Here is a 15,916-nt window from a genome sequence, read left to right as displayed (position 1 = left end):
TCATTTGACTTGACAAATGTCTGTAATTGTTGATCTCGACTAAAGATGATTGTTCTTATAAAATATATATATATATATATATATTTAGATAGACTACACATTTTAGCGTTGGGATGGAAATTAAGTAATTTTAAATAAGAGAATTGTTTTAATCATATTTTTTTTAATAAAAATAAACATACAAACTGATGTGAATTGATATTGTATGTTAGATTATAAAATTACTTTTATTATAAATAGATTCAACGTATCACATAAACTTATGTCAGTTTATTAGTTCACTTTATGAAATTTATTAGTAACTGTAATATTTCTTTTTAGATAATTAAAAAATGCAATATATAAATTTCATTAGTTTATAATCTAAAATCTATTAATAAGGATAAAAAAATTATTTATCCCATTTAAATAGGGTTGCAAAAAAAAAAAAAAATGGTAAACTGTTAAACGGACCGGACCGGACCGAACCGGTGGCTTTGGTCCAGTATCGAGTTTGGTTCAGTCTAGTACCGGTTTTATTTTTCTTAAAATCGATCAAAATCGGTCCAGTTCTGGTTTTTCTTTTTCTAAAACCGGACCGGACCAGTTCATATATATATTATAATTTTTTATATTGTATATAATTTTTATATATAATATATAATTATATATAAAATAGTTTTGTATTATATGATAAATTACTAATTCATATAATATTAAAATTTAAAATCTTATATCACTATTGTCTATTGTCTTAATAATTATACTAATATTATATCACTATATATAATAATATACTATAATATATCATTATAGTCTATAATACAATTATAATATCTATTATAATATATTATCACTGTGGTATTATATATTATAATATACTATTATGTCTATTATATAATATATAATATAGTATATTAAAATTGAAAAATCGGATCAAATCAAACCGAAATTGATAAAAATCGATTTAGAAAAATAACTAGTGTGAAATCAATTATTAAAAATATAAAATTGGTATACCGATTCGATTTCAAATTTTATCTAAAATCGGATTAAACCGTACCCGTCACAACTCTACGTTTAAATACGAGACGATCTAGTTGTCATTTATTTATTTAATTTGTATGGTAAATATTGAGTCGTTGCGTGACTGGCGTGGACGCGCGTTGAACTCCCGCGTGAAATACGACAGAAAGTCGAATCAAACAAAGAATAGAAACTGCCCAGCTTTAGACATTTCAACGCCATAAGTTTATAGACGAAGACCGAAACAAAGAATCAAATCTTGTCAACCATTAAAGGGCACTTCTTCCTCGCGCCCTCTCTCTCCCTCTCAAGTCGACCCGGATACGCAGAAACATCATTGCAGAGAATGAGAAACAGGAGCACTGAGAAAATCTCCGCCAAATGGATTCCCATTTTCTGCATCTTTTCGTTCTTTCTTGGCGTTCTCATCACCGGCAGGTTCCTTTCTCTTTCTCTTTCATCTCCGAACATCTCTGTTTTGTTTGTTTGTTTCGTGTTTTTTTTTTCGTTGTTGTTCGATATGGTTGGTTTTTCGAGGCTGATGAGGTTGTTTCATTCGGGTCGTTGTTTCGTAGGACGTGGCTCCCATCCGAATCCAACATTCAGCTCATGTCTCTCCGTCGACGTGAACAAGAGCTGCAGGTTGTCACCGACGAGTTGACCACTAAAACGGTACATTTATAGTTTGCAAATGATTCTTCTTGCTAGTCAGAATTTGCCAATTTTTACTTATGGTTTTTTATTGGTTTTTAATCAGAACTCGGCACCGGATAACGATTTAATGGAGAGAACGCACGAAGCACTTCAGTGAGTTTCTGTTAATTCTTTGTATAATTCATCTCAAGTTTCTAGCCGATTATTTGAGAATAATTTTGACGCTTTTGTGGGTTCTTTTGGAGGCGCGCCCAGATCTCTTGATAAGCAGATATCGGTTCTCAATATGGAGTTATCGGTGACTCGAAGTTCTCGGGAAATTGGGATCTCCGACGGCTCTGCCGCCATCTCTTTGTTGTCCAATGAGAGGAAGAAAGTGTTCATGGTTATTGGAATCAATACCGCTTTCAGTAGTAGAAAGCGGCGTGATTCAGTCAGAGAAACTTGGATGCCTCAAGGTAGGTAAATTAAAATAGTTATAGTTTGAACTTGTCTGGTTGTGTCATTTTGTGTCTTGGTCTGCTGTTGCGGGTTTGTTTGTTGAGAATTTTGTTTCTGTTTTGATTAGGTGAAAAGCTTGTCCAGTTGGAGCGCGAGAAGGGAATTGTGATCCGGTTCATGATTGGCCACAGGTAAAATTAACTTCTGCAGGTTCTTTTGTAACCATTAGCTTTATTATATATGCTAAATAGATATCCCAACATATGCCTTGGATGTTGGGTTCATCATATAATTTTGTTATATGTAGGATCTGTATGGTTTTGAAATAGCTGCAAGCGGGCGTTTTAAGCAAGTGACTCTCATAGCATACTTGCATGCTCAGAAAATTGATAATATTGATTTCTTACTCAATTGAAAAGTTTCAGATTTATTTTCTTCATATTTATAATCCATGTGAAATTAAAAACTTAACCAAACGGCGGAAAAATGATTGAAAATGTTTTTATGAGGTAATATGACCTATTTTCGATCAATGGAACTAGACCAGTTGCAGTTCTGGAACTTGCTGATGAAAACAAGTGATGGACAACAATAATGGTGCAGTTTTTTTGTTTGCTTCATAATTACATATTTCAGGAACAAATTTGAGTCAAAACTCCATGCAAGCCCGCTCTGCATCACATGCTTCACCGATTGTAGTTTTAGAATGTAAAATCTAGGTTCAGATGTTGAAAGAGAAAGTTAAGAAGAGTGGTAAAAACTTATTTATAAAATCTCTGCTCCGTGTGCAATGATCTGGCGGTGATAGTGGAATTGTGTAAAATGGGCTAATGGTATTCAATGTTCTTACTGTGACAAATTTCTGTATATGTTAAAATTACCAATTGTTTCAAAAGTTTAAACCGAGAAATAGATGAATTTAATCATTTATTTATCTTTTAACACTCCTCACCTGTGGTGTTTTATTAATATTTCAATCCTTCCTCTCACAAGTGGGCTAGACTCCCCCTTCATAAGTGAGGTTAATACATCAAGTATTTTTAATTGAAACGAGGGGTAATGAATAGAGTTAAGACTCAAACTTATCATCATTAACCTTATATCATGTTGAAATCAATAATTGTCCCAAAGCTAAAGTGGTGGGACAAGTTGAATTTTATCATCAATATTTCAACGCTCTTCCCTCACTTGTTTCTTTAATTAACAAGGGGTTCATCTGAGCATTCAAAACTATTATGCAGGCTTTAACTAGAGCAAAATCCATCCTGCTGGATATGAATGTTGCATCATTACTGAAAACAAATTGCAGTTTTTGCCTATTTTGTTGCATGCATAAGATACATTACACATGGTATGTTGAGATTGGAAGATTAATTAATATAAATTAGTTGCTTTGAATGGAACTGAGCTGACTTATCCCTGCATGATGGGGTTCAGTGCAACATCCAACAGCATCTTAGATCGAGCTATTGACTCAGAAGATGCTCAGCATCACGACTTTCTCAGGCTGGTAAGAAAATGCACATAAAGTAGGTATTAATAAATTTTTACTTATAAAAAAAAGAAAAGAAAATGCACATTGAGTTGTATGTCTATTCAACATTTAAGACACCTTGCCAGGGAAATGGTATCAAACTTTCAATATGTGCCATTATTTTTGTAGGAGCACGTTGAAGGGTACCATGAGTTGTCGGCAAAAACAAAAATCTTCTTTGCCACTGCTGTTGCAAAATGGGACGCTAACTTCTATGTCAAGGTGGATGATGATGTCCATGTCAATTTGGGTATGCACAGCCTCAGCATCTTTATTGTTGATGCTTTATCATTATTACACAAAGGAGATTTTATTTTTTTATTTTTATTTTTTTAATTTTTTTTATCTCCATTTATTTGGTTGATTCTTATATGTTTTGCTTTTGTAGGTATGCTAGCTACAACTCTTGCGCGTCACCGTTCAAAACCCAGAGTCTACATTGGGTGTATGAAATCTGGACCTGTTCTTTCTCGAAGGTAATTATCTTAGAGCTTATATGTTAATTATAATGAAATTGTTACTATTTCATTATATATTAATCGTTGCTTCATATCTGCATTGCTATATTAACATTTTAAGTTCCTTTGTTCCCTAGAGATGTCAAGTATCACGAACCAGAGTACTGGAAATTTGGAGAAGAGGGGAATAAATACTTCCGACATGCAACTGGGCAGATATATGCAATTTCAAAGGATCTAGCCATATACATTTCCATCAACCAGTATGTTTTTCATATGGAAGTTGCCTAATTTGCTATCAGTTAGCTACCCTATTAAGAGCCATGGACTTCATCTTCATAGATGTTCTATTCAGTGTTGGCATTATCTTTGTTCTTCATCTAGGTCAGAAAGATATTCTGAAAAATTCATTAGGACTTCAAAGTTATGTGCATTAGGTGAAATTGACCGAAAACTTCGTGTTAAGAAAACCTTGAGTTGGATCAAATCAAACATAAGGCACTGTTTTTTTTTTTTTTTTTTTTTTCAAAATACTGGTTTATGGTCCATATTTTCTGGGTACCTGTACGACTTTTGGACGTCATAGGCTTTACTTAAAAATTTATGTACTTCTCCTTTTGAAACATAGATGCTGATCTTAGAGGTACTGGTTTTTATTGCAGGCCTATATTGCATAAGTATGCCAATGAAGACGTGTCACTTGGTTCATGGTTTATTGGTCTTGAAGTTGAGCAAATTGATGACCACAGTATGTGCTGTGGGACACCACCAGGTACTGCATGTATCTATTGGTCTTGGCTCAGTTTATCGGTCTTGAACTAGAGAGCATATATAAAATACTTTTTTATATGTGAGAATAACAAAGTCAATAAAAGAAAAATGAAGTAATATACAAGCACTAATATAGTGGTGTCACACATGTTTACTGCTGCTAGACATTACACCACGAGATAATTCAGATTGTTAATACCAAATGCAGCCAGATATGGCTTATTTTGCCCATTTTATGAAAGTTTTCTTTGACTGATACAAATTATAGACATTTTAAATAATCTGTAAAGACCAGAAACTTCTTGATCATCTACATATTCACTGACTTTTGTTCTTTTGATAAGCTAAAAGATCACTAATTTAATTTTGATTTGTGAAGGGAAGAAACCTTTCTCTGTCAGCATAACGTGTTTATGCGACATCTGTGCACTCTATAAGTAAAATTCATTCATGTATGACATTATTTTTGGCTGTGGTTTCTTTCTTTAACTGACATTAATGCTATATTGCTGCAGATTGTGAGTGGAAGGCAACTGCAGGTAATGTTTGTGTTGCTTCATTTGATTGGAGCTGTAGTGGGATCTGCAAGTCAGTGGAGAAGATCAAGTACGTTCATTCAAAGTGTGGCGAAGGGGATGGTGCTGTTTGGAGTGCTTTATTTTAGATCAGCTTGGGGGTGAGTGTCGTCCCAAGGCCGACAAGGATTCTGAGATTTTTTAATGACGTCCAGCAACATTGTTGGCAGCAGTTTAGAGCATTTTAAATAGTTAATAGTGTTCATATATCTACGATATACGAGTCCATGATTACTTCTCAGCCCCGTAAGGGCTGGTGAATTTAGTTATACGGAAGTTGTTCATTCAAGCTTTTGTCATCAAATCTCAAAATTTACTTTTTTTTTTCCTTAAAGTGTGGGGATTTGAAGGCGAAGGTATAAATTAGTACACAATTCAATATTCTATTCTTGTTTGTTCTGTTTGGACTTAGGATTTAAATGTAACTTCATGGTTAGGTTTCATATCTCCACCATGCTCATGTGTAGCCTCACATTGTAACCTTGATTTAAATGCAAAACGAAAACTGAATGTTACATTCATTTTATGCAATGGAAAATCGAACTTCCATGATTTGTTATGAAAATCCCCATCAACTTCTTTTGGGTTGAAGTTGGATGAGATTCCTAGTTTCTTTTCTTCACTATTTGTGTTCAAGAACATGCATGTATTTTAAGGTGGTCAGCAATTACATGTATTTTAGAGGTCTATGCCTTTTTACCACAGAGGAGTGTTCGGCTGTTTGCTCTTTCAGTGGTTTAATACGGATTTATTCTAGAATTGGACCCTCCAACCCATCTTTCTTTGTATGTATTAGTGCCAAGTATACATTATATAAGACTGAAGTAACAACACAATGCTTTGCTTGATAAATGAACTCTGGTCCAAGTAACATGGCTCTGAACACAGCGCAGCTATTGCTGTATTGAATTCTCCTATCAAATGGGCACCTGGTCGGATGATTGAGATTATTTATAAACTTCAATCTCTAACACCTTTTAAAACCCGGAGAGAAACAGACACAATATATGAATCTCATTGTATTGAGTGTAATATATTATCAATATTAATCTTAGAGTAGTGCTACATATACTTTCAGTTTTACTTATAAGATTCATTTTGTTAGTATTCTTTTGAAATTGAAATTTTAAATTTTAAATTTCATGATTTTCTGCACATTAATAACTGACATGTGGAGAAATAAATTTTTTGTAAAAAACTTAAATATATTTATCATTTTCCTTAATCTTAACGTTAAAAGTCAAGGTTTTTTTAGATAAGATGGCATAAGGTTTGGTCTTCAAATGAGAGAACCAGGTTCGAACCTCTCACCTTCCGTATATATATATATAAAAATAAAAATCTTAACAGTAAATACCATGAGGTTGATACAATTACAATTTACATGATATGTCTATCTACGATTATTCAAGATGTTTAAGGCAGGAAATTGTAAGAAATCCCGATCCTTCGCCAGATGGTTGCGATCTTTATGCCAGAATTTGAGCAAGTAAGAGTTGAAATATTCGTCTTAATGTACTGCTTTTGTATTTGTATGTCGATGGATATCACCTACGTGGGTTTTTATTGGGCTGGGTCCAATGATCTCTTCCCACAAAGGCCTTGGATTGGGCCTAAGCAATTCCTTACAAAATAAAAATTATTATTATTTTTTAAAAAGAAACCCAAGCCGCGACTTCCTTGTTACGGACTCTGCTTTCTTCGTCTATTCGTCTCGAGCTTTAAGCTGGCTGAGTAATCTGTAATTGTTCTTCAGAAAGCTCAGATCTTGACTCAATCGAACGTTTTCGGGTGGATGGAGAACGCAGATGTGTTCTTGGGTCTCCACGACTTTCTGGACCGCATGAAACAACCCTCTGCTGCTGATTTGGTCAAATCGATCAAAAGGTAACTACATTTTTTCTATGATCGAAGACCTTTCCTAATCGAAGAGTTCAATTTTTTTCCCGGTTTATCTGATGCCTTTATTGATGCGTTCAACCTTAAAATTTCCGTTCAAACGAATCAGAATGACGATTCGTTAAATATTAGAAGTTTGTGATGCTTTCCGTAGGCCTTATGGTCGATTGCTTATAGTTGATTAAGTTCTCGAGATTATTTGGACTATCGTGGAAACTAAGTTTTGGCTGATACGGGATGTATCTTAAGCTATCTTCAAATTAGAAATTGTCATCTTGAGAGCACCGTAGCAAAGCCTTGCCATGGGCTTTCCCTTCAAATATTAATTTGGAGTTCTTGTAAAGCAACTCACGCTTACATTCATCGTATAGACCATGCGAATTGTTGAATCGGTGCACATGGGTCGGTAAAAGTTGATAGTGGAAGGACAATAATGTTCAACTCTGAGCTGTTGATTTGTTCAATAACAAGTTAACTCTAGAGCTTCATTGAGTTCTCTATCCATCGAGTAGGCGTGCGGCTAATGATAATTGAGAGAGGCGTGGAATAATGGAGGAGTGCATAGGAGCTCATGATAGCCTTTCCATAGAAGATTTGCAAGGCTTTTTTCAATTTATTTCTTCGCTTGAAAAGGTTCTTCGTTTCTGCATATTTTTGGATATGGTAATAATAATTTTCCTTCTATGAAATAATTATGTCCAAAGTCTTGAATGTGATGTATTTCATGTGGCAGTTTTATTGTCTCGTTTTCAAACAATGTTCCTGATCCAGAGAAGGACAGTGCTGCAATACAGGAGTTCTTTACCAAGATGGAAGCAGCTTTCAGGGCTCATGCACTTTGGACTGGTTGCTCAGAGGAGGAACTGGACAGTTCTGGTGAAGTGAGTTTCTGGGCAGTTGCACTGTATTTTTATCTTCTTTATGGCATGGTTGTGTTATTATTGTGATGTACAAGCTCTTTCCGGCACGGCTATCATATTGAATGACATTATGTACGGGCAAGTGAGCCAGTGAGGATGTCTTCTCTGACAATAATAAATGTGCATAGGAGGTTGCATAATCATAAAAATATGGAGATTTAAGTCTCTGTCAAAGCCGTCAAGCTAACATTGCATTCCAGGCTCAGCCGTAGCTCAGATGGTGTTGGGGTTAGTGGAGGCTGGGTTAGGCTTCAGGTTCAAGTCTGACTATAAAAAATAAAACAAATTGCATTATCTGAAAGTTCATCATTAGTTTTGAACCAATGAAGTCTTATTAAAAAAGGTTTTGACCCAACAAAGTCCCAATTTTTCTCTCCTCCCCAGGGATTACATGCGAAGGCCACTATATCTAATACTTCACATGCAAGCAATTGGTGAAGCATAGAGAGTGCGGCCTAGGACACTTATACCCTAGGAATCTTACTTTGATGGCTAGACAAGTCCAAAAACTGGTTCAGAACTGACCTCAATTCTTTTTTCTTAACTCCCCCTCATCGTTTGATTGATAATTATGCTAAACAAGCTCATCTGTAGTACTTGGAAAATATCATCATTGAGATCCTGAGAAAAAAGGGAGAGTAGCGACATTGAGATGTATTTTGATATCAACCAAAGTGATGTCATTTTGGTCAAGATTTATTTATTTGGTGAATTCTGCCGCAAACAAAACAATAGGTTTTGGCCAAACAACTAATATTCTCCCTTTTTTTTCAGTGCAAATATTTGCAAGACCATTCATGCAGTATTCACTCTTGTTTATGTTGTCAAAGTAGCAAACGGCTGGTTATTTCTTTAATTATTCTTTTGGGTAATTTTGTTGTTTTCATTTCCATTTTGGTTTCTTTGTTTTGTTTGGTTTTGTTTTTTTCCCTCTCATTGCAAGATGTGATGTTTATTTATCATACTTCTATCTACACTGGTTTCTTTACTGCTGTGCTTTCTTTAAATTACAGGGACTAGAGAAGTATGTCATGACGAAGTTATTTCCCCGTGTATTTGCTTCGCATCCAAATGACATAAAACTTGATGACCAACTTTCTGAGAAGATCGCTTTGATTCAACAATTCATTCAACCAGAAAACTTGGATATTAAACCAACCTTTCAAAATGAAACATCATGGCTTGTAAGTACAGACTATGTAATCTCTCTCTCTCTAAGGGATGTAATGCATTGACATTAATTGGATGTTTAATTTCGCTGGTTTTAAGAGTTCTAAGAGATATTAACTGGTAAAAAAAAGAGTTCTAGAGATATTAAATATTAAAAAGTTCAAACATGACTAAGAACTTTATTAAACCTTTTTTTATAGGTAATCAAGAAATTTTAGTCATAAGAAAAGGAAGCATAGCCCAAGTATTCATGATGTATACATGAGAAGTACCTAACTAGGGATTACAACCAAAAGTAGAAATTCATGGACATTAAGGGCTCGTTTGTTTTCAGAGATGAGATGAGATGAGATGAGATTAAAGTTAAAAAGTTAAATAAAATATTGTTAGAATATATTTTTTAATATTATTTTTGTTTTGGGATTTGAAAAAGTTGAATTGTTTATTTTATTTTATGTGGAGATTTGAAAAAGTTGTAATGATGAAATGAGATGAAATAAGATGAGATGAGATGTTTCTTGAAAACAAACGAGGCCTAAGTCCTTTAAAATCCCACGCCCATAAGAACAAGGTTTTAAAGAAGAAAACTTTATGCTCATCCAGTGTCCTCTCGCAATCCTCAAAGCTCCTATCATTTTTCTCCCGCCAAATGCACCGACACATACTTATAGGGGCCATCTTCCATATGCTGCCACTTGTTGATTGCCTTGGAGTCCTCTCCAGCTTGCTAGAAAATCCTCCAGCCTACAAGGCATGACCCATGATGAAGCAGTTGATCTATAGATTTCCCATCCTTCTTACACATGCAACACCAGTCCAACACCATTAAATGATGTTTCCTCAGATTGTCTGTAGTTAGGGAACCTGTCCAAACGAAGAAAGCTGCTTTTGGAGGAACTTTCGTCTTCCATAGATTCCTCAATGGAAAAGTGGTCATGCCCTGGTTAGTTAGACCTTAAAATGATATAGATAACAAATCTGACTATCCAAAAGTAAGGAAAATCATAATGCCATAAAATAAGCCTAAATGAAAATCCCAATAGCTTCTATGATCCTATTAAATTCTTCAGTGGGTCAATGTCTCCCCTTAAGACTTTGGCCTGCATTTTTTTCCTCATTGTTACCTAGGAAGAAGTTTCAAAACATAAGAACAAAAATGATTTGAATAATTAGTAAATAGCACATCATATTGTAAAATTTGATCAATATTTGAAAACATTGTCAAAACACATTCCCTAGGATTTTCGGCAATAAATAGTTTTCTTGTGGCTCCAAATCTGTTATATTATGCGACAAAATCTTTTTTTTTTTTTTTTTTTGGGGGGGGGGGGGGGGGGGGGGGTGTGGTGCAGGGTGCAGGGTGAGCTACTCTTCAGTTCAGTCCGGTCTTCTATTTATCCTCAACCAGATCTGTTTTCTTTCCTACCATCTGGTTTTTTAATTTAAAAGGGCTCCTGACTTTGGTAAACTTCTCCTAGGCACCCATAATTCTTTTAAACTAACATTTCTTATATTCTTCTAACACAAGACAACTATAATAATTTAATAAAGTAGCGTACAAAATAGAAGATATTTTATGCATCCCTATCAGGAAATAATTTAAAAAAATTACTATAAATAGCATCCAAAATTTGAGGGGTGACAAATGATCCTTCAGGAAAGTTTCATAATTTAAGTTCTCTATCAATATTTGGAGTCATGTTGACTCCACAATCCACATACCGAATGTCACACATTGCCCATTAAACAAAATCGCTTACTTTGTATCGATCCTTTAATTTCTGGGGCTGTTAGCTGTGGATGAAAGCTAGGTCCCAATAAATGTCTCAAGTCTTGCATTGGCTGAATTTTATCAGTAAGGCAAGTTGATCATGCATTGAATTGGAATCTGTTGAAATCCATTGCCTGAATAGCCAATTCTTCATTTCAGATAAACTATCTTTTTCTTTATAGAGGTGAAATCTTATGTATTTTACTTTTCTCCCAAGAATTCTGCATACAATGTCTCCGACACTGTTAAACCACCACTTTGAAATTGTGAGACAATAACTTTTAAATGATCTCACAAGAAGTGCATGATGGAAAAACCTTGAAATGTTGGATGTAACAACCTTGAAAGGCTAACAAAACTGTTTCTATTCCTGTTAGCCTCCACACTCAATTGCATCTTGTGAAACTGGTTTTTGTGTGTGTGTGTATGTAGTATGTATGTTTTTTATAAAAAAAGTATTTTAATTCTTTTCATTTGAAGTCTTACCTGCATCTCTAATTCTGTTTTGGCAGCTAGCACAGAAAGAATTGCATAAGATCAATATGTACAAGGCACCAAGAGACAAGCTTGTTTGTATCCTTAATTGTTGCAAGGTTATCAGCAACTTATTGCTTAATGCTTCTATAGCTTCGAATGAAAACCCTCCTGGAGCTGACGAATTTCTTCCTGTCCTGATTTATGTTACTATAAAGGTGAGATACAAGATATAGATATAGCATGATTACATATTTAATTGTCGAAATGTTTCTGTTATTTCTTTTTTAAAGAACTATGATGGTTCATATAGCTATTATGGTGTTCATGACGAAATTTGTATCCTTGTTTTGGTTATTTATTTACTTTTTTATAAGAAAAAAAGTCGTTTAATCATTGACCATGAATAGAACTAAAGGAGGAACAGGTTGTTTAATCCTATTATATTATGGTGATAAGATCACATTAAAGGACATGCAGTATGCCTTGGGATATCATGAATGGTAGCATCCCTTTCACCTGTTCTTTTCCAGGGGAGATCAGGAAGGGAGAGAGTGCAGATATTGTAATGATGCAAAGCTTGATTACTACCAATAATGCTTTGCAAATGATGGCCTCCATACTTCATATCTCTCTTGGTTAACGTCCCTTAAAATGTGACATTCTTAATTTTATATTTGATTGCATGAACGATGTCCTGCAGGCAAACCCTCCGAAACTGCACTCAAACCTGTCATATATACAAAGGTACCGGCATCAATCTCGATTAGTTGCGGAACCAGCATATTTTTTCACGAACATGCTGTCGGCTGAGTCTTTCATCTCCAATATTGACGCAAAGGCACTTTCAATGGAAGAAACTGAGTTTGAAAAGAACATGGAATATGCTCGAGCACTTCTTTCTGGGCTTTCAGCTGATTTGGATGGTCAGTCTGATCAAAGTGATAAGGGTGGTCAGTCTAGAGCAGAACCTGTGGAACCTAAGCATCAATATTTGAATGTTTCTAACGAAAGGGACTCTATAGCACGATCCAAGTCGTCCGAAACAAAATCCAAAAGTAATATGGTCCCGGATGCGAAAGATACGTCATTGATGAAGAAAATCCCCTCCCTCTCAGATTTGGAGAACAAGGGAGCAACTATGCTTTTGAAGGAGGATATGGTGAGCCAAGTCTTTCGGGATTATCCTTACTTGTTGCTCATTGTGGTGACCTAACAGTCAACGACGTAGAAGAGCTGCTAAATAATTACAAACAACTTGTCCTCAAGTACGTTTGCCTTTCCAAGGGGTTGGGTGTTGCTTCTGTTCCTTTGTCCAATTCACAAACTCACAAACTGCAGGAAGAAGTTACTTTTAAAGAAGCTGGAGATCCTGAAGAATCAAATGACGAGTCAAAAGAGCGTACTAACCAAGATGATGGTACGAATAAAGTCTCACCATTACAAGATGATATTCTTAAATCCAAGTTGCCGCAGGATGAAACAGTGGCAACTATTGGTGGGGGAAATGATGAGACTTCTCAATGATGTTTCTCTTTAGACGTGCTTATTTCCTAAGCAAGGTAACTTATTGAATATGCAACCCACTGTACAGAAGTAAGGGGTAAGGCTGGGGACCTCTATTATACCCCCCAAACCAGCCAGAACAGTGTAAAACAGTGAAAAACAAAGCGAAAAAGAAATGCAGAAAAGGGAAATAGGAACCAAAAAAAGTAGCGAGGGTCCTATGATTTATTGTTTTAATAGACTGTCATTATTGTTGACCAATAATAAGCCTGTGAAGGTGGTTTTTGTGGGTGGTCGGTCTACTGAGAGGATTGTCAAATGACACGGAGAGGCTTGAAGGCCGCAGCAAGCAGAAGGGGGACATCAAATTTGACTAAATTGTAGCAGTTGTTGAAGATCTCTAGTGTCATCCTCGGTAGGAGTATGGATTGAGATATTACACCTTCTAAGGCTGTGATTGGTTGTTAGAGTGAGTTCTATTTTAAACCAATCATTGATGAGATTTATTATTTTTTTAATTTTTTATAAAAAATTAAATTCTTTCAACTTAATTCATAAATTTAAACACATATCACAAATTATTTATATTCAAATACATCTCAATAGAATCTAAAAAATATTATTATTCACAAATTAACTTAAATCATCTGAAATTACCTCAATCTTTGAAAGAAATGTGCCAAAGAGCAGAATTACATGGTGGTGACGCCAGAAATCCACGCGTGCCTATGGTGGCTCATAAAGTGAGCCTTAAAAAAGGGATGGTGGTAGAGGACTGCGAGCGGAAGACTCTTCTATGGAGAGAGAGAGAGAGATGTCCAACAATCCCCTTTAAACATGCTTGTTGTAAACGTGTTAAATTTGGAAGGAAAAAAAAAAGTCTGTGATCAAGCCATTTTCTTTCCATTTTTCACGTGATGAATGTAAAAGCTCTCCTAGTCCCAACTTGAAATATACTTGGATCCCTAGAAGGAAAAAAAGGGGGCATTCTAGGAGATCCGGATCCTATACTTGTAGCCACATATTTAAAGCATGCAGTTGATAATTGATGAAAAGTGCCGGGACAACAAACATGTTATATCTTGCAGGATCATTGGGTATCTCAATCTTCATATAAAAAAAAAAAAAAAAAAAACATGAAAACCTTATATTTGCCTGCTTCGTATTCTTCTTCCTTTTAAAATGTTGTCGCGGGCTTTATAGGTTTGAATAATGTTAGTACCATAGAGATTTGACACTTTCATCTAGGCCCTTGGGAATGGGAAGAAGACAGCAAAGCTGGGGCTATTTATCCTATGTTGTGTTTTATGGATGGATGTGGCTCATCTTTTACCTTGACTACTTGTCGCTGAGCCAGACCAACCGACGGCAGATCTCCCTCCGTATCTCCTGCTTTACAACTTACAACCACTTCATCTTTAGGACAACGTTATCATACACTTTCAACTTTTTTAATTATTATTTTTTTGGGCCCAAGAACCTTTAATAATGTAAAGAGTGGATGATCTAGTAGATATGGGTCAAAACACAGCCATGTTCTTGCCTACACAGAAATTTCTATTTTGTTCTTTCTTTCTGCATCTGCAATGCCATGCATTATATATATATATATATATATATATATATATATATATATATATTTCTTTCTATTATACACATGGCCTGTTTGTAGGTTCTGTCACAACCTTTCATGGAGGGAGTAACCCTTTCACCAGTTGCATTAAGAAAACTTTATCCCCATCCATTACTATAGACACAAATTATAAAGATTGTGTATTACATTGCTAGAAAAATAATCGTCCGTTATCAAATAATATAAAGAGTTTTTTCGTAAGATCTTATCCAAAACAAACGGAAGACATCACATAAGTGTTTCGAAGACTCTACAATCAAGTCAATTACGTTATGCTTAATTTCTATTATTTCACAATCACATTCTCTTTTTGACTATGAAATGAAAAGCCTTTTTTCCTTATCATACAAATCCAGTTTTTGTTTTACTTGGGGAAAAAAAAAAAAAACCCTATTTTCAAGGATGTCTTTATCATTTGAATCTGTCACAAACTACTATGGAGATAACAATATGTTGACTTAGTGTGAAAATGATAAGATACCACAATAATAGTAGTGATATTTGGCAAACATTATCAAGAAGAACAATAAAGGAAAGGTTACTTTTCTTGCAAGCTGGTTTGGATATATCTTCAATGTTGTTGATATGTACGATTGATCAGTAAAAAATTAAAATTTTTACAAATTAAAACAATTGCAAGCAATAAAATGAGAATATAACTTAATTAAAGCTGATTAAAAGTTTAAAAATTCGATCCTGAAAGTTAAGAGTCGAAGTTAGAATTGATTAATTGGAGATGGAATCAGAGCAAAAGATCAATATGTCGGAGTCAAAATTGGAGTTGAAGGATACCCATACCAACCACAACTTGATCGATGCTCAGCCCTAAACCTGATGGAGTCTAGTTTTGATAAATGAATTTGATGTTGAAGTTGGAAGGTGAGCGAATGGTCATGTTATAAATGGTCCTGTGCTGAACATCTCTTCGCCACACACCCTATGACCCATGACCTAGTCTTTGTAGCCAAGAGACTTTTTTAGGCATTCTATGCTAGAGAGGGAGAGAGATTTGAGGAAATTTTAATTAAAGGACAAAATTGCACCTTTCACGTGCATCACACGTGCTTGACATGCATGGCTTGTCGGCCGAGATGTATACATCAGG

The 15,916-nt window shown here is 35.0% G+C and overlaps 2 protein-coding genes across 2 annotated transcripts; both read left to right on the top strand.

Annotated features, from left to right (window-relative positions):
• Window positions 1–1,230: 1,230 nt before the first annotated feature.
• LOC121256687 (beta-1,3-galactosyltransferase 7-like) lies at window positions 1,231–5,881 on the top strand. The gene is made up of 11 exons (XM_041157552.1): window positions 1,231–1,443; window positions 1,581–1,677; window positions 1,763–1,812; window positions 1,915–2,117; window positions 2,228–2,291; window positions 3,538–3,610; window positions 3,764–3,884; window positions 4,023–4,110; window positions 4,230–4,355; window positions 4,755–4,864; window positions 5,379–5,881. Exons 1-11 carry the CDS (start codon window positions 1,352–1,354, stop codon window positions 5,525–5,527), a joined length of 1,173 nt encoding a protein of 390 aa, XP_041013486.1. The 5' UTR covers window positions 1,231–1,351; the 3' UTR covers window positions 5,528–5,881.
• A 1,219-nt stretch (window positions 5,882–7,100) lies between these two features.
• LOC121256684 (vacuolar protein sorting-associated protein 9A-like) lies at window positions 7,101–13,696 on the top strand. The gene is given in 6 exon segments (XM_041157549.1): window positions 7,101–7,325; window positions 8,071–8,218; window positions 9,271–9,441; window positions 11,711–11,890; window positions 12,376–12,865; window positions 12,868–13,696. Coding segments are annotated over 6 exon segments (1,413 nt in total). The 5' UTR covers window positions 7,101–7,233; the 3' UTR covers window positions 13,200–13,696.
• Window positions 13,697–15,916: the final 2,220 nt, after the last annotated feature.

This window comes from Juglans microcarpa x Juglans regia, chromosome 3D, assembly GCF_004785595.1.
Source record: "Juglans microcarpa x Juglans regia isolate MS1-56 chromosome 3D, Jm3101_v1.0, whole genome shotgun sequence".
NCBI classification, from domain to species: domain Eukaryota; kingdom Viridiplantae; phylum Streptophyta; class Magnoliopsida; order Fagales; family Juglandaceae; genus Juglans; species Juglans microcarpa x Juglans regia.
The sequence above is the reverse complement of the archived record's forward strand: the minus strand, read 5'-3'. Positions and strand labels throughout refer to the sequence as shown.